General features: G+C 40.1%; 1 protein-coding gene across 4 annotated transcripts in view; it reads right to left on the reverse strand.

The window, feature by feature from the left end:
• Positions 1 to 19,655, reverse strand: part of UNKL (unk like zinc finger) — a 128,447-nt gene that overhangs the window by 40,883 nt on the left and 67,909 nt on the right. For all 4 annotated transcript variants that reach the window (XM_040356733.1, XM_040356732.1, XM_040356730.1 and 1 more), the window contains 4 exons: positions 17,189 to 17,324; positions 16,394 to 16,511; positions 13,236 to 13,320; positions 12,969 to 13,129 (listed from right to left, as the gene is read on the reverse strand). In XM_040356733.1, the coding sequence (XP_040212667.1) occupies positions 12,969 to 13,129; positions 13,236 to 13,320; positions 16,394 to 16,511; positions 17,189 to 17,324 (500 nt within the window). The remainder of the gene's footprint in view (positions 1 to 12,968; positions 13,130 to 13,235; positions 13,321 to 16,393; positions 16,512 to 17,188; positions 17,325 to 19,655) is intronic.

The raw sequence follows: 19,655 nt of genomic DNA on the forward strand, positions 1-19,655 counted from the left end.
CAACCGCTACCAAAACGATCTAGATGCCCTAGAGAAGGCAGTAAAGAAAAAATCGTTAAAGTTTCCACCACTACAGACAAATCCCAATGTTTGGGCCTTCCTAATGCAGGCAATTAAGGACATTGAATCTCTGCCTCCCTGCCTACACCCAGACAAAAATCTTACCTCGGCCCAGACCCAGGCCCTGGCAAATCTTAGCAATAGCCCCCATTTGGTGATCAAGCCCTCGGACAAGGGCGGCAATGTCGTGGTGATGAACGAGTTGAACTACCGCAACATGTGCTGGGATATACTCAAGAATAGGGAGTGGTATAGACCGGTTCCGGTCGATCTTATCGATAGATTCAACCAGCAATACAATGATACCATTCAAGCGGCCCTCTCCGAGGGCTTGATCACCAAGCCTATGTTCGATGGTATTCAGGTCCCTTACCCTAAAATTCCGACCTTTTATTCACTCCCAAAGACACACAAAAATCTGCATAATCCACCGGGTCGTCCGATTGTCTCTGGCATAGGCTCTAAAACCGAACGTGCAAGCAAATTTGTAGACGAATATCTTAGACCACACGTAAACACTATGCCCTCTTTCATCCAGGACACCCCCGACCTTTTACGGGCACTAGATGATCTAACTGTACCCTCTGGTTGCCTCCTCGTCTCAATTGACGTGGAAGCTTTGTATTCCTCTATTCCACACTCTAAGGGTTTGGAAACCACTAAGAAATTCCTGACTGAAAGAGGCCCTAAGTCTTGTAAACTGAATGATTTCATTATTAAACTCTTGGCACATATTTTAACTAAAAATATTTTTTCGTTCGATGGGTCCCACTTCCTCCAGGTACAGGGTGTCGCTATGGGCACATGCTGTGCGCCGTCCTATGCGAACCTGTACCTGGGGGGGTGGGAACGAGAACTTTTTTCCAGTGACAGTTTTTCTGATTTACTACCGTTTATTTTGAGTTGGTACCGGTATATCGATGACATTCTGCTTTTTTGGACGGGATCATCAGAAGGCCTCAATATCTTTATGACCAAACTCGGCCAAAATGATTACAACTTGAAGTTCACGATGAACTCAAGCATAACCGAATTGGCCTTCTTAGATCTAACCATTTACATCTCTGAAGATGGCAACGTAAGTACATCCCTATACCGGAAGCCCACGGCTGGTAATACCATCCTCCACGCCAGCAGTGCCCATCCTAAGTCTCTGGTCCAGAGCATTCCGTTTGGACAATATTTACGTCTCAGACGGAATTGCTCAGATAATCAAAAATTTAAATTTGAGGCAGATCTCCTATACACAAGACTGAGAGCAAGGGGATACAGCAAAAAATGCTTGAAAAGAGCGTTTGCCAAAGCCAATGGTAAATCCAGAGGTGATCTTCTATTACGCAGACTAAAACCAACCGATCATAATAATACTAGAGTAATTACAACATACTCTAACCAACATGTAGAAACACGGGAAATAATACAGAAGCACTGGCATCTACTAACATCTGACCAAGTACTAACAAGATACATTGGGCCAAAGCCTGAAATCACTTACAGACGGGCTAGATCGATTCGTGACCATCTTGTCACGAGTAACTACACCAGATCCAGCGATAAAAAGCGTGAGATGCCCGGTCTGTATAGGTGTGGGGAATGCAACTTTTGTATGTATCTTATAGTGGGCACTGATGCCCAACTCCCAAATGGACAAAAACACACAATCAGGCAACACATTACGTGCCAAACTAAAGGAGTGGTCTATTTAATCCTATGTAAATGTGGCTGCTTTTACGTTGGTAAAACGATAAGACCCTTTTGGAAACGGATTAAAGACCACACCTATTATGCGACCAATGGCCTATTGAACACCACTATGGGCCATCACATAGCATTTGGGCATAAATATGAACCAAATGTGTTCAAATTTACAGCTTTGGAGAGTATATACGAGGATCCACGAGGGGGTAACTTCGATCAACGTGTTTTACAATGTGAAACTCGTTGGATTCATAAGTTACACGCCAACCAATTTCCAGGCCTCAACGATGCCCTAAGTTTTAAATCCTTTCTAAATATCTAACCGCACTCTATATCACTAATATCCACCTTGCCAACCTGTGGTAGGTGGCTAAATTTTTTGAGCCCCCCAACATGTCCTCCCCAATAATGCCCTGTTGATATATCCACTGCTTAAATATGCCATCTCTTTTCCACTCTAGAAATGTACCTATGTATTTAGGAAAACAAGGAATAGGGCCCTGTATCCACACTTGACCCCTCAGAATATATGGATATTTATTCACCAGGGAATTAAAATAATATAGGAAAAATTATGTAATATTTCTGTTTTTTATTTTTTATTAAATCTGTTTTTTCTTTTGTATAAATTTTCTTCTGAAAACCAATATGTATGTATATGTATAAATATGAATGTGAGACAACAAAATTTAATTCCAAATATCCTCGATCAGGGAATTGGATATAATGTGAAAATATCCATTTGTTGTAATATTTGAATAATTTCTGTTTTTAATCCTATTGACTGTCAGCATGCAACTGATCCCTTATTTGTTACCATTGCTGGTTGCTACAGGCCCCTCCGTCCTGTTCTCTATCTGCCATCTTGTGGTCAATTAACTACACTGCATTTATATTGCTTGCTTGAGCTACTACAAATGGGGTACTCCTACCGAGGTTCCTTTGCTGTGATGTGATTCACTCTTACTATCGGGTCATTAAACTAACATTAGTTTCTCTTATCTTTATTTTTCTGCCCACGTTGGCTTGTTGATGCGGCTCCTTTTACTTATTTTTACCTCAGCTTGGGGGTCGGCATGATCTATGATTATGATCGATGCCGCCCCGCCTACACTCACATCCAACTGTTGGGTCTCGTTGGGATAGGCAGGCATGGCTGCATACGTCAGCATCGATACCAAGACGCTCATTGGTTAGAGCTCACTCGGCCTCAGCTGATGTTCCTATATTTATGCGCCGCAGGTCCAGGCGCGATGACGATGACGTCATCGCGTCTTTCTGACGTGATACGCCCACGTTTGTTAGGCCTATTTAAAGCCAGCTCCAGCCGTTGTCTCGGCGTGGAGCACAGGCTGCTACCTCCCCGGGACACACACCACTTCATAGGCGGCAAGGTAATACTCCATCGTTATCCCCGTTTATTTGCGATTTTTATCCGCTGTGCATATGGGTTATTCTGGCTATTTTACACACAGGTTCTAAAGCCTTTGATCTGCCCTCTACTGTGGACAGTGCAGTGTAGTCACCTAGCGACGGAATCTATTTTCCCTCCAGGTCTTTCTCACCTGTCTTCTGCCTTGCTGGTCCCGGTTGTTGCCTTTTTATACTATCTTCGAGGTAATTTAGCCATTTTTTGATATCTGCCATTCTTGATATTTTATTTCTTACAACCTTTTGGCTGCTGTCTATATTCTCATTATGTCCTAGCATATGCACAGATACATTTACTTGCCCCCCTTCTCTCTCTTAGAACCTATTACTATTGTGGCTCCCCATACCATCAGGAAATCGTGTCTTCCTTGCTAACCGGGTAGGTCCTTCATCTGGCCCCTTCTTTGTTTGCTCAAGCGCAATATTATGCACGTATATGTGTGCACATTGTTCACACATATATAAAGCTATATATACATTGAGGTATATTTTGCTTTTCTGTTTCTGGTTATTTTTCTCTGTTTTAACAGCTCACGTACTTATTTTTGGTACTAACCCAATGATCTTTGATGGATGCGGATGACCACCAACTCTATTGGTACTATATTTGGCTTTATTGCATGCTGGCCCTCAATATTTTATTGGATTATGTCTTTATGTTATCTATATGTTATAAATGTACAATTTTCTTTCAGACACATACAAGTAGCAATACTTCCGTGTTATAAAACCATACAACTCGTCCAGAAGAAGCCGTAAGGCGAAACACGTCGGCGAGACGTTCTATTGCTCTAATATGTATCTATGTTCTCTCTCTTGATAACATTTTTTATATGAAATTTATTTGTATATGTACTATTTTGTAATTAAACTTTATTTTTATAACGATATACGTCCCTGTGATTGCCCTTTAAAGTCCGCCATGTCGCTACCCAATGTAGTACAACTTTTTTATTTTTGAACCAATAATTCGGATGTGGGCCAACGTGAGTGCCTTATTGTTATTTCCCTCCCCTACCCTCTTTTGAACTTATACCGAGTGTGTGTACGAGGCTTTCAGGCTTTTTCGTCTGGAAATCTGCCCAGAATCTTGACAAGAAAAATAGAGATCCTGCTCTCTATTTTCCCATTGAGATTCTTGTCGACCTGTTTCCCGACGAGAAACCCGATCGTCTGTATACTTACCTGTCACCGTGGAAACCTGCGCATGCTCGAAATGACTTTGACGCATGCGCGGTAGCTTCCACGGCATAGGTAGGGTGAAGCAAGATGGCGGAAACGGCATTGAATGTGACGATTGCACCGCGTTTTTGCCTTTCAAAAGAACCGCGGTTCTTTTGAAATGAGTGTGTGTACACTCGGGCGGCAAGAGATTCTTGTCAAGAATCTCGTCAGGAAAAACAAAGTTTTTTTCCTGACGAGATACTTGCCTGTGTGTATGAGGCTCTAGAATTATTGCTCTTGCTCTAACGCACACAGCGTTTACATATGTGGGCAGGACATGTGTGTGAGTTCACTTCTGTGCACAAGCTTCCGGGGACAGGGGCGATTTAAAAAAAAAATGTTTTTCTTTTTGCCATGTCTTCTCCTTAGACTAGGAAAAAACTGAATTGCTTGGTGCAGGCTGAGGGGATATAGTCAGTGGGACCACACCCTGGGTGGGGCGGTTCTGCTTTGAAGTTAACACTTCTGCCTAGTCACTCCTAAAGATAGATAGGCTATTCCCACTTTGTCAAGATAAGGCTGTGTCCATCCATGAACGAAAGAGAAATGCAGATTCTAAACCTACTTTATCAAAAATATTTAGATCGAATTCCATTTTCCTCTCACTGTCAGTGTAGTGATTATGTATTGAATGTGCAAAGGAAAATAATGACTGTAATAGAAAGTGAAGGGGAATCTTTCCAATGATTGGCAATAAAAATACCTTTTTTAAAAGAGTGGAAAACAAGAACTAAGAAAGCAACAGCCATAAAGGTTCTATCCCATTCCTACTCTATCCAAACCAATCAAACTTTGGCAGTTACAAAAACCTTTTTTTTCAGTATTAGTAGTGTATCAAAGAATTATTCTTTAAACGGCTAGAGATAATGGCCGAGCTTCACAAAAAACCTTCATATTCTACAACATTCTTGTCCTGCGTCTACCAACAAAGCACATATTTTTTTTTTTATGTTTGCTAATTGCAGGTGAAAAACTGGTGACAGTCAAGCACAGAAATTGCATTTTTTTAAATTCTGTGGTTTACTTGCATATCCCCAGACTTTATTACCTAAAGCAGAGCTCTTTTTGGACCCCAGCGCGCTCGATAATGTGCAAATATGCAGCACACTGAGGCCTGGTTCACACCTATGTAGGTTGTGGTTGCTGCATTTTCCGGATAAGTTCTTCATTTATGTATGTGTTTTGCATTCTTTGGAGGTGTCTGTGTTCTTGCAGGAGAAACCAGCAAAATGCATCAAAAGCCCAAGCACTGCATTTTTCATGTGTTTCCATTGAAGTCTTTAGAATAAAAAAATTAATCTTGCAGCGGGAAAAAAGAGTCCCCGACCCTTTCCAAAATACGCACTGGTGAAAAATGTGAATGTGACCCATAGGAAACCATGGTAAATGGAGTGTTGTGCATTTCAGAAAAAACAAAAAAAATGCAAAAGGTGTGAAGCAGGCCTTGGCGTTTCAAAGCACTCTTCTCCAGCTAGAAGACATCTGTGCTTCCACTTGTCACTCCTTCTCTAATTGGTTTACAGGTCTGGAGTCTTTACATAGTTAGTTAGTTTTGAAAAAATACACAAGTCCATCTAGTTCAACCCAAAAAATAAATAAATACAATCCCATATACACAATCCTTCACCCACAGTTGATCCAGAGGAAGGCGAAAAACCCCAGCAAAGTATGATCCATAAATGGTGGACAAGGATCTGGGGGTTTTGGTAGATCATAAGCTCAATAATGGCATGCAATGACAAGCTGTGGTTTTCATAACAGACAGAGGGGAGACATTTGACAGGTAAGGATACATGCAGGAGGCATGTATATCCTTATAGATCAGCACTATGGCAGTAGTTTAGAAAGGATGAGAGCGGATTTGCATCCACTTTAATTAGATTGCAGTCTCACAGCAAATGTACCTGATACAAGTCAGTTTGATGTGTAATAATTAGAAATATTCAAAGATTATTGAAGCTTTATGGCCTGTCTGTAATATAATGCAATATCACATTTTAATAAATAATATATACTATTCAAATGAGCTCATTATGCCTTTGTCTTGCAGGTTGTTTTTTTTATTTATTTTTTATTTGAGTTTACAACCACTTTAATAAACATCTGATAAACAGTGGATTGCTTCTTTATAAATACTTAAAAGGAGTATATTACAATTTGTAAGAAGGAGGCCAGCAATGGTAGGCTCCATACTTCTCTCATTGTCAGATTCTTTTAAAGGAGAAGTAAATGTTGGGTTATCGCAGGTGATCAAGTATGCACAGCATATTTGCACATCATGGCAGAGTTACATCTTGGTTTATCATCCTCTAGTGCTGACAGGGCTGCACTAATCCCTTGCCAGCACTACGGTCTCCTCTGCTACATTGGTCATCTCTCTTCGGCTACTGGGCAACCACTCAGAATGTAATTCGGATTCATTCTTAATCGCCTTTAGATTTCAAGATTGGACTGAGTGTGTATACTGCACGTGCACTGCAGGCATTGTACACAAATAACAATGCTATGAGTAATGCCGCGTACACACAATCGGTCAAACCGATGAGAACGTTCTGATGGACCGTTTTCATCAGACCAAACCGATCGTGTGTAGGCCCTATTGGTTATTTATCCATCGGTTAAAAAATTTGAAACTTGTTTTAAAATTAACCGATGGATACCTAACCGATAGACAAAAAAACTATCGTTTGTAGGCACGTCCATTGGTTAAAAATCCATGCATGCTCACAATAAATTAGGGGATGAGAGCGCTTGTTCTGGTAAAACTAGCGTTCGTTATGGAGAAAGCACATTCATCACGCTGTAACAGAAAAGCGCAAATCGGCACTAACCAAACTTTTACTAACACGCGGTAACACAGAATCAGCAAAAGCAGCCCCAAGGGTGGAGCCATTGGATTTTAACTTCCCCTTTATAGTCCCGTCGTACGTGGTTTACGTGACCGCATTCTGACACGATCGTTTTTTTAACCGATGGTGTGTAGTCACGATTGACCATCAGTCAGCTTCATCGGTTAACTGATGGAAATATCCATCAGACCGTTCTAGTCGGATTGACCGATCGTGTGTACAGGGCATAAGGCAAATAATTTTTTATGGTAGAAGAGACACAAAGTCTCTTCTACCAAAACACTATATTTTTGTGATTTTCAGATTTTTTGCTTTAAAGTGACATTATGGTGAACGTGCAGGAGCTCTGGGCCCTTCCAGGGCTGTATAGAGTACAATTATATTGTATTATTATGTATTAGCCAAGCATGAACATTAGAGCCGGTTCACACAGGGGCGACTCGTCAGGCGACTCAGCCGCCTGACAAGTAGCGCGCCGCTCTGTTCAATGGAACCGCTCTAATAGGAGCGACTCAAGTCACTCCGACTTAGAAAAGGGTTTTTATATGACTTTGGGGGCGACTCGGGGCAGCTTGCATTGATTGACATCAATACAGAAGTCATTTTGCAAGTCGCCTGAGAAGTCGTCTTGAAATCGCCTTGCCGAGTCGCGCCGCCCCTGTGTGAACCAGCTCTTAGGAGTTTGATGCGAATATTTGGTCACAATAACATTATTAAGAATTTATATTGCACTAACAGTTTGCCCCGCACTTTACAATATAAAAAGGGAGACAGTGGTCCCACTTTCAATTCTCTTCACATTTTACATTCTTTGTATCCAGCAAGGATTGAATACTGGGTTGAGCCTGGAACCTCCATGGAAACAACAACCCTACCATTTTTCTTTTTTCCCCCCTTCCCCTTGTTGCAAGTATGACCCCTCTTGCCCTCTCTCTGTACACTACATGCTTGTATTCCCACTTACACTCATTTGGTGCCCCGTTTAGTTCACTAGTATGCCATACTAGTGATCTTAGTTACTGCTTGCTTACTGCTGACCTGACTAGACAGCTGAGTAGCAGAGAGTAAACTGATGCTTTTTGATTTTCCTATGGTACCCTCAAGGTTGACTGTTTCTTTTAAAGAGGAAGTAAACTCCCCTGGTTTGTTTGTACCTATAGGTAAGCCTAACCTATAGGTAATGTAAATATCTCCTAAACTTGCACTGTTTAGGAGATATTTACTGTACACACCATCAATTACATCATTGGCACATGCACTCTGAAGGAACGGATCGTCTGTGCCGTTTCTTCAGAGCCCTGTGCTGTGACCGGCGGTTCCTGCGGGAGTGATGTCATCAGGGCTCAGGCCACTCACAGCAACAGGACCCGTGAACCCGGAAGAAACACCAGGGAAGAGGTGTGCGGGCTCCACTGGAGGGCTTTATTCTAAGGTAATCTATTTTATGAGCAAATATTGCGATGCATACTAGCTCATTACTCATTATGCCTTTGTCTTACAGGTTGTTGTTTTTTTTTGGGGGGGGGGTATTGGGGTTTACAACCTCTTTAATAATTTAAATATGTTATACTGCAGTACTAGATGTGTGCTATAATACTGCGCTGCTATTGGGACATTGCTGTACACATCCTGTTTTGCGCTGTACAGTATTCTTGAAAGCTTAATAAAAAAAGGTTAAACATAAAGGGAGACAGTACAGTAGCAACGCAAATTAAAGCATCACTAAACCCACATCATAAAAAACTATCAATCGATTCTGCATTACATGCTGTTCATACTCACTCGGTCACTATGAGATTAATTTTCAAAATTTTGCTAAAAAATCATTTTTTTTCCTGCTCCTCTCCATATCCCCCTTCTAGCCATATCCCCAATTCAGCTAGGGATTTTGCAGCTGTGATGGCAACTCTGCACATGCTCAGTTTTTAGTGAATTCCCATGCAGAGCATTTCACCTCCATCACATCTGAGCAGACTATAGTCACACATGTGGGTGTATACACAATGGTAAATGACAGACCACTCCCTCCCTCCTCCTCCTCCATGCCCACTAATCAGCTAAACACAATGTGGGCAGGATATTACATGTGGATTGACAGAGGCTTCACCTCCCTCTTATTCTAAGACACAGGCTGGAGGGGTGAGACACAGCCTATGACTGACAAAAATCAGCACACACCATGGTATTGCCAAAAAATAATAAAGATTTGATTTAAAATTTATATTTGTATGACAATTTAACAGTTTATTGATATTATGTATTTTTACTCTGTATTCCAAAGGCTGTGTTTTTTTTTAACATGTGACCAGCTGCAGAGGACTAGAAACTCCTCCTGCTTTACATTTCCCTGAAGACAGGATGGGAAATAGCTGGGTCACGTGATATCGATTAGGAAAAAAGGTACTTTTTTTAATAAAATAATTGCAGTGCCATTATCAATATACAGAAATAGAAGGGTCAATGTAAATTAAAGGGTGTGTCTTTTATTACTTTCATACACAAGAGAGTTAGGAGGGTCCTGCTCCTGAGAGTGTACAATCCAATAGAGAGGGGAAAGTGGAAGTGTTGGCTGGAATAAGCTCCCCTGAAGAGACAAGATGTCAGGCAATTGGTGATGTAGCTAGGGGCAGAGTTGAAAATGGAATTGTATGTTGTTGTTGGTATTCTGAATTTTATTTGTTGGGGAAATTGGCAGGGATGGGTGGAAAACACTGAGCACTTGCTAAAGTGGATGGCCTAGTAGCAGAATTCACAATACACCCCAGGAGAAAAGCCTGTGTAGAGGTAGGCCTATAAGAAGGGAGGTACAATAGTCAAGGCGAGAGATAACAAGGGCGTGAACAAGTTGCTTATTGGTTTAATCAATTAAAAAGGGACATATTTTGGAGATGTTACGGAGGTGAAGTCTACAAGGTTCAGACAGTGATTGGATTTGGAGCTGAAAGGACAGGGAAGAGTACAGGGTTACACCCAAAACCCTGGCATTAGGGGAGGGACTGATAATTGTATTATTGATCTTGATAGAAAAAGTCAGGGGAGGGGGCACCGTCTGGGGGAAATATTATAAATTCAGTTTTAGAAAGAGTTGGAGGAAGTGGTGAGACATCCATACTGATATGTCAGTTAATCATTTATTTTGCGAGAGGAGACTGAAGGGGTTAGGTGGGAAGTAGAAAGATAGATTTGGGTGTCATCAGCATAGAGATGGTATTGGAAGCCTTGGGGGGTTAATCAAGTGACCAAGGGAGGAATGGTAGAGGGAGAAAAAAGGGGTCTAAGGACAACATTTCGGGGAACCCCTACAGAAACAGGAAATTTAGAGGAGGAGATAGTTTGAGCAACACTGAAAGAACGCTGTTATAGGTAAGAGGAAAACCTGAAAAGAGCAGAATTTTTGGAGGCCATGAGAGTGGAGTTTTTTGAGAAGGAGCCAGTGGTCAAAAGTAACAAAAGTAGCAGAAATGTCTAGTAGTAAGAGTATGGAGTAGTGGCCAATGGTTTTAGCAGTTAGTACATCGTTGGTGAGTTTAGTAGGGCAGTTTCTGTTCAGTGCTGCAAGAAAAAGCCAGACTGTAAGGTGTCAAGAAGGTTGTTGTCAGTGAGGTAGGAGCTCAGACAGTAGACTAGGCATTCTAAATCATTAGCGGTAAATGTGAGCAAGAAGATGGGTCTTAAGTTGCAGGTAAGTGGGGTCCAGAGAGGGCTTTTTAAGTATGGGGGAGATCAGTGCATGCTTTAGAGAGGAGGGGAAGGTGCCAGTAGAGAGGGAGAGATTGAAATGTGAGGAAGCATAGCATAGAGCAAGAAGGTGACTGTAATGCCGCGTACACACGATCGGTCAAACTGATGATAAAAGGTCTGATGGACCGTTTTCATCAGGCCAAAACCGATCGTGTGTGGGCCCCATCCGTTATTTATCCATAGGTTAAAAAAAAGCAATTTTCTTTTAAATTTAACCGATGGATACCTAACCGATAGAACAAAACCGATCGTTAGTAGGCACGTCCATCGGTTAAAAATCCAGGCATGCTCAGAATCAAGTCGACGCATGCTTGGAAGCATTGAACTTTGTTTTTTTCAGCACGTCGTTGTGTTTTACGTCACCGCGTTCTGACACGATCTGTTTTTTAACCGATTGTGTGTAGGCACGACTGACCATCAGTCAGCTTCATCGGTTAACCGATGAAAACGGTCCATTAGACTGTTCTCATTGGTTTGACCGATCGTGTGTACGCGGCATTACACTTGTGAGGGAAAGGGTTCAGTTGTAAAGTACAGAAGAGCCAAAGAGGACTGTGTGACAAATTATTGAGAGTGACAAAGGCAGCATAAAGGGTGAAGGCTTGCAGGGATTACATTTTACGCCACAATGGCTTGAGTGGATGGCTATGTCTCTGGTGGTTTATAGTGTCATCAGTCTGCCGGGGTTGTAACATGAAACAAGGTGCCCACCACTGCAGAGGTTAATTGCTTTTATTATATTTACATAAAGCTGTATTCACATTTGACTTTTCATCCAGTACGGTAACAGTCCAGGCAATGTCTTTTTTACAGATTTGCCCCAAAGATGGGAAAAGCAGCTTTGTTTTTTTTAAAAGCCAAACGAAAATTAAGAAGTTTAAATGTATCCTGAAAGCAAGTCTACACTCTTTAATGTGTATATATAAGGGCAAAACTTTTTTCTTTTAATAGACTATGATAGACAAGTTTTTGAGGTCTGTGTCCTTGCTGAGGAGAGTCACCTCTCTCTTTATCCTGTACACAAAAAAACGAAAAATGCTGTAATGTAGAGTTTTAATGAAAGCAAGAATGGGGATAAATCATCGTAGAAATTAAGGGAAATTTCTTTAGTAGGGCCCACATAGGGAAGAAAAAAATTTACAAAAAAAGGTTTTAACCCTTTCCTACTGAAAGCAAAACTAAGAAAAAGTTTTAGCTATACACTATAAGGGTGAACCTCTCAAGGTTCGTTCACAAAGTCGATTTGGGCTGTAGGTTGCCAAAAATTACCATTCATCTGTGGGGGACATGCACAGGTGCTTGTGATCTGCCGTGACCAGCAGTCTGTAGGAATCAGTGACAGGCTGACAGGCACTGCAGCAGTTCACAAGTAACCACACATCACACATGATTAGAGAAAGATCGGTGGCCCAAGACTGAGAAAGTCTGTGTCCAGGTCGCTCATTTTTCCCTAGTCGCATGTAACCGCTCCAATGTGCAGTTACATGCAGATAGTCGTGTTGCTTGTCATTGATTTATAGAGACTCATGACCATGGCTGAAACACCTGAGCCCTAACAACAAAGGGCATTCATAAACATTATAAAAACCCCTTTCTATATTTGTATACAAATATACGGAGCCGTTGTTCAGCACATTTTCATCCTTTTTAACATAACTTTTATATTAATGCATTTTTTCAGCTTGCCTCCATGGAAGAGGTTGTGCAGAATCCTCATGATCAGGTTAGGAAATTTCAGTTCTTTAAGAAAATCATAACACTTGTGTGCAACACTAAGCTACTGAAATCCCCATATATTTTTACTTACTTTTCTTGTAATTGTAGGGAAGTGAATATGCAGCCAGGCAAAAAACAAAGAAACAAAAGCGTACCAATAGTTTCAAGCTCCAATACCAAAATACATACCTTTCTTTATAATAAATACAAATCTACAAAGACCTGTGAGCTAAAAGAATAAATACTTACATTTGTGGTTTGTTCATTGTGGTTCAGAATGTTATTTGTACAACTCATATTAGTGTTCCAGTCATTGGAAAGGCCTAGACAGTCTGAAGAGTAGAGAGAAGGTTGTTTTAAATGACTTGATTGCATCATCACATTCATGGTCTCTTCAGTAGAGGGAATTCCTAAAGATAAATAGTAAAGATTCTTTGGTTTGCAGTACTGGTCCCAATAAAAACAAAAAGCGAGCTGGAAAAATTCTGTTTCCCTTTTTGCAAATGTATTACTTACTTTCAACATGTGCAAAAGCACAAAAGGGACCTCTTGGGCAGTACCCAGTTTGTCTCACATCATTGCATTTTGTAGACTTGTAAATCTAAACAAAATATTAAAAAATTTGGTTACACGGGTTAAATGCCAAAGCAAAAACATGAAGCTAAACACATATAGCCAGATTCAGGTAGACGTGCCTAACTTTAGGCAGGCGTAGCGTATCTCATATATGCTACGCCGCCGTAAGTTAGAGAGGCAAGTACAGTATTCACAAACAACTTGCGTCCTAAGTTACCGCGGCGTAGTGTAAATGTGCCGGCGTAAGCGCGCCTAATTCAAATGTGGAAGAGGTGGGCGTGTTTTATGTAAATTAAGCATGACCCCACGTAAATGACGTTTTGAACGAATGGCGCATGTGACGTCCGTGGACGTAACCCAGTGCGCATTCTCCAAATTACGCCGCAAAGACTCATTGGTAACGTAAATTACGGCCAGCCCTATTCACGGACGACTTACGCAAACGACGTAAAACGTGAAAATTTCTACGCGGTTCCGACGTTCATACATAACATTGGCTGCGCCATCTTTTTGGTGGTTTATCTTTACGCCTGAAAACGCCTTACGTAAACGGCGTATCTTTACTGCGACGGACAAGCGTACGTTCGTGAATATGCGTATCTCGCCGATTTACGTATTCATAGGCGTAAATCAGCATACACGCCCCTAGCGGTCAGCGTAAATAGACAGCTAAGATACGACGGCGCCGGTGGTCGTATCTTAGCAACATTTAAGCGTATCTCAATTTGAGAATACGCTTAAATATACGACGGCGCAGATTCGAAGTTACGACGGCGTATCTACTGATACACCGTCGTATCTCTACCTGAATCTGGCTAATATAGTGTCAATACATACACACAGACTGTTTTACTTGCCAAAATTTGTGCTATTCGGATTGAGCAATTTTGTTATGAACATACCTGGTAATTTTTTGCATAGTACCATTGATTGGTCCAATGTAAATGTACATTATGTCTTCCAGGTTCCAGGCCAAGCATCCTCCATGCTGCATAGTGAACAGGTATACAAGAGCCTCGCAGGGTCTCTTTCGCAAGAATACATAGTGTCAACTATGTTGCCTTGATAAAAGGAATCCTGCGATGCCCTGGAACATTTTTTTTTTTTTTATACTTTATGTGACACTGTCTTCACAATAAACATGTGATTTTAAATCTTCGCAAAAACATTTCATAGGTGTATACACTTTGGTCCTTGTAAAAGGCATCCTGTACTTTTGGCTGAACTGGAAAGGGCCTACTAAGTTTCTTAGATTTGGGAAGGGATCCAATACTGTAGACCTTGGGTCCATCGGTGGAAATGGTTCTAGCTTCAAATAGGAGCCTACCTCTTCCACCAAAACCTTAATGGCTTCTTCCAGCTTGGAAAAATGTTAACGGTGACTGCCCATCCTCCCTAGTGAATTTCTAAAGTTCTGAGGATTCACCTTCCATTCGCTCATCTTCACTGGAAAGGAAGATTGTAGCAACTAACAAGTTCGGCAAATTGCATGTCTGCCAGGTCTGCCATAGGGACTGAAAAGTTCCCTCTTGTTATTAAAAATTAAAAATGGGGAGCCAATAAAAGATAAAAGTCCGGCACTGGAGCAGCTTGAAGTAAAATTGTAGACTTTTTTGTAGATCCATCAAGACCTAAGAATCATCAATTTATAAAGGAAGACTGATGTGGCTAGACCATGTCAATCTTACTGTAGAAATATATTGTTTTTAGGTCTTGATGGCTCTACAATAAAGTCTCTGATTTTACTTCAAGCTGCTCCAGTGCCAGATATTTATCTTTCATTAATTCCATAAAGTGGCATCCAAATTGTCAGAGCAGCCTGTCCACACAACCTGAGCTTGCCACATTTTATTGGTAGTCACTCAGGGGGTGTGGATGGTTTTTGGGGAGTAACCACCTACCAGTATATATATATTTTCAGTGCTTACTTTCACATCCTGTTTGGACGCCATTATATAGGACCATATGAGAAGCTATGGCTCAGGTGAATTGCAATTTTCTGCTTATCGCTATATACCTTCCAGTCAGTGGGTATGCCTGGGACCATATGGGTAGGCACCCATTTAATTCTTTATAGACCTCATTGGTTTGCCTGGCAAAAGGTTAATACCTAATTTTGGTATATTAGAAATCTGGGTCCACCCTCAGTCTTGGTCTTGGAGTGAAGCATTTACTTGCTGGTGGTGGCTGCATATGGGTGTGTCTCTTTTTTTTTTCTTATTTTATGATTGGTTACAAGATAAAATAGATTTTTAAGTGTTCTCTATTGTAGTCTAGTTTACCCCTTGGAGCCTGTGTCCCCACATGGCAGCAGGGCGTGTTTTGGGTATCGGCATATATTCCTACCATCCAAATAAGAAAACCTGTTGAATTTCAAGGTATATGTATATAATATACACCCCCCCCCCTCTTCTCTTATAATGGGCTTTATAGAGATAGATAGATAGATAGATAGATAGATAGATAGATAGATAGATAGATAGATAGATATACACACACACACACACACACACACACACCGATACTGTTGCAATGATAATTCTTATTTCATACAGATATCAGAGGTCCTGATGAAGCAGTCTATCCCGCAAAATACCTCAAACTATAAGAGTGGTCTCTAAAGATTCCACAACTCTAGCTCTTTTGCCATACAATAGCAAAAAGTTTTTATTTATTTATTTATACTCCTTTTAAATGTATAAAAATAAAATCTTGTTATTTTATATTACTTATTGTATCATTTACCTTTGGTGGTATACTTAAAGTCACACTTTTTGATCTTAAAAAAAAATAAAAAAAGTTAACGCTACAGATCAAAGCTGATGCTTTCCAATGGTATAATAAGGTAAAACACCACCTCTTCATATACTTTGCTTAAGATTTCTACACAGTGTACTGTGAATTTTTTTTTCTTTTATTATTAACTGTGCCATTTTTGAGCACTAGGCAAACATGGGAATTTTTCTGATCGAGAGGTACTACACTAACTAACTAGGATTCTGAAAATAGAACAAAAACACAGGCATTGCTATATACTATACATTCTGTGCTATAGGAGAACACTTTGTATTACAGCAGTCACAGGGATTACAGCTCACCTCAGGATGGAACTGCTGCTCAGTACGGGAATGGCAATACTGACAGCTGTCCCCACTTTCACATTTTGATGGCTCTCCCCACTCATCTCCATGTTTTACGCTTGGACAAGGTGTGGATCTGAAAGAGATGGGTAAGCAATCATTTGCTAGTAGACAAGCATCGAAAGGAAAAATGTGTTTCAATAAAAGTTAAACTAGCTTTAGATTGAAGCTGCCATTCTGAAATACTATGTTTAATGTCACAATATCCAGGCAGCAGAACCTGAGCAGTTCAATTAACCAACAGCTCAATTAGGTGACAAAGTCTGCTACCAAAGTTCCTTAGTGTTGGATGTTGCCATTTTGTTTACTGGTGACCAATCAAAACATACAGATAAAATGGCAAGGATGGCACTATTGGCATTTTCTTTTTTTGCCAGTGCTGCAATTTCTTCATTTATATTAGCATATAAAACATAGTTAGTTAATTAAAGCTAAAAATCCAGGATAAACAAATATGGACTAAAAACCAAGAGGCATGTGTATTTGTACTTCTGAAAGAAAGTTTTTTTGGGTATAATTAATATGTAAAGGCCTCTGCAGTTTCCAAGAGTGAACAATAGCTAAAAATCATGAAGAGACATTCTTCTAGGCACAGCTACCTTCATGCTTGGTAATCCTTATGAAGAACACTGTATCCCACTTTTGTAGGCTTTCTCTAGCCTAAAAAATGTCTTCTGGCAATAGGCTGCAGGACTTTGCATTATATACAGTAATAAATATGATTAACAGAAACATATTTCAAATTTAATGCACCTGTATTTAAACTTTCTTGGGTTGCGTCTTCGGTCTCTGCTATTGTGATAATGTGGACAGGCATATCCTTGGCGGCAAAGTCTGGGTGGTTTAGTACATTGTTCAGTTTTATAGCTGGCTAGTACAAAATTTGTATCTGGGGTAAAACAAAAACAAAACAATTTAATATTAAACCTATAGAACCTTCAGCAAATGCTAAAAATATTACAGAAACCATTTTAAAAAGATCTTTAAATAGCTCTGTTCAGGAATCATCAACATTGTATATGACCCAACCATGTTTCAACTCAGCTAAAATCACATATGTAAAATAATATTTATTTTTTGTTTATGTAACCAATAGAAAATAAGCACAAGGATACAATATTGCCAATTATGCTTAGTCAAAGAGGAATAATTATTTCCCGATTGCTGCAGCTATCAGGGAGGTAGACTATGAAAGCATTATAGTATCTAACCACCAGGTGGCAGCAGGAAAGCCTGGCAGGCATCCATAAGTACAGTATGTTTGAAATCACAAGACCAAACATAGAGCATACAGCAAGTACTTATATCTGTAAAATATCATATTCACTTCGTAAAAAGTCTTATTTTATTACACTTTTTAAAAGCAAGAAATAAATATAAAGGATATTTTATGTACTATTTTTAATAGAAATGTAATTAAACAAAGTCAGCTGGGTGTAGTGTACTAAGAGGGGGCTGCATTTAATTGTGGATTTTTTGACAGGTTAACTAGCTCATTGTCCATATACTGTATGGAAACAATAGCGGCAGAGCAAATCTCAAAGTTGTGGTGTGTATCATGCTCTCTGCATGGGGCTTTGGCTCAGAAGGTCTCATCTGCGCTGTACCATCTGGAAGTCTTTAGAAAGCTACTTTATGCAGAATTGTTGCTATTCATTATCATCCAAAACACTGTAAACCTAGACCTATTCTTCTGTCTACTGACAAAAAATCTGAACTGCCAACAGATTTTATGGAAAACTCAATGTGGCCATCATACAGAAGAATTTAAAGTGGAACTTCATACTTTAATCCTTATGCTGCTAACATTTTTAAATAGATAGGAAGGTATATTAATTATATTTACTTGTTTTAAAACTTTTTTTTATTTTTTATTTCTTTAGTTGCTTCCTGGTTTCTGGTCTAGGTCAAAATTATGTCATACATCCCACGAGTCTTCATGGCCATTTTATTTTTTACTTTCATCTGGTGATTTTAAACTAAGCACGCCCTCCTGCCTGCATGAATGAGCTAATGGCAGATGGATTCCAGGAAGTAAATGTTACATGAATCCCCTGTCCATACTTAGATGACCAGGTCTAGAAATGCTAACAGAGGGTTTATCATAGTGATCTTTCAACAGAATAAAACATGGAGACATGGGTGGATGGGTGAGATTGCTGTGATTATTTAAAATGAATGTAATAGCTTTTTCAGTTTGTGGTGCTCAGATACAAATTAGCCTGTACTGTATATGCAGTAAATCATGCTTGTTCTAGTCACTATGGAACCTAGGGGGTTAATCCTCTGCATAAAAAGGCTGTTTGATCCTGGCATCTCTGATCCTCCCCTCCTTCCACTGTCCCCTGATAATTTCCTGGAGTTAGGCTGGACATGCTTAGGTTTGGTGTGTATTGCTAGAGAGGTTTTTTGGGCAAGTGGATGTGATTAGCGCAGGGCCAATCAGCACTGTCCAGACAGAGGGTCAAGGTCTCAAAGGAGAGTCAGAACACTCCTCCTACAAGTTTTAACCAGTGCTTGGCTGGACACTGAAGTCACAAGACTGCTTTATACTGCTGATGAGAAAAGGTATTTTATATTTACTAAAATAATTGAATTTCCATGTTCTGTGTACAACCAGATATAGTGAATGCAGGGTCCTGGGTTTAGTAACACTTTAAAGTGGATGTAAACCCTCCATACACCCAGTGAAGTGAACAGCCTCAGATGATACACAGAGATTAACCAAATCTCCCTACATACATTTTATATGTATATCTGCTGTCTTCACATTTATATACTGTTTAGAAAGTTCAGATTTTGTTAGGAGATTTTCTCTTCCTGGTTAACACAGAGTGTGATATCTGGGCATACAGTCAAGATAGCTAACATTGCTGATTGGAGGAAAGGCACACACCCCCCTCTTCTCATAGGCAGAGACTCTCAGAGCTGTTTTGTAATTGGAGCTGCTCTCTGCTACTCTATTTTAGCAACCTCCTTTGACAAAAGATTCAGGCTGCTTTTGTCTAAAAAAGTAAAAAAATATGTCAGGAGTTCTCAGGCTGATAACAGGAACCATTCAGAAGAGAGCTATAAGACTTAGCTCATTGAAAAGAGATAACAAAATACTGCAGATATATGTGCCCAGCTCAAATTTCATGAATCGGGTTTACATCCACTTTAAGGTATTATCTGCTTAATTTTCCTATTTTACTGAAATATCACCAAAACATCCTAGTGT

Source organism: Rana temporaria, chromosome 6, assembly GCF_905171775.1.
Source record: "Rana temporaria chromosome 6, aRanTem1.1, whole genome shotgun sequence".
Classification (NCBI taxonomy): Eukaryota; Metazoa; Chordata; class Amphibia; order Anura; family Ranidae; genus Rana; species Rana temporaria.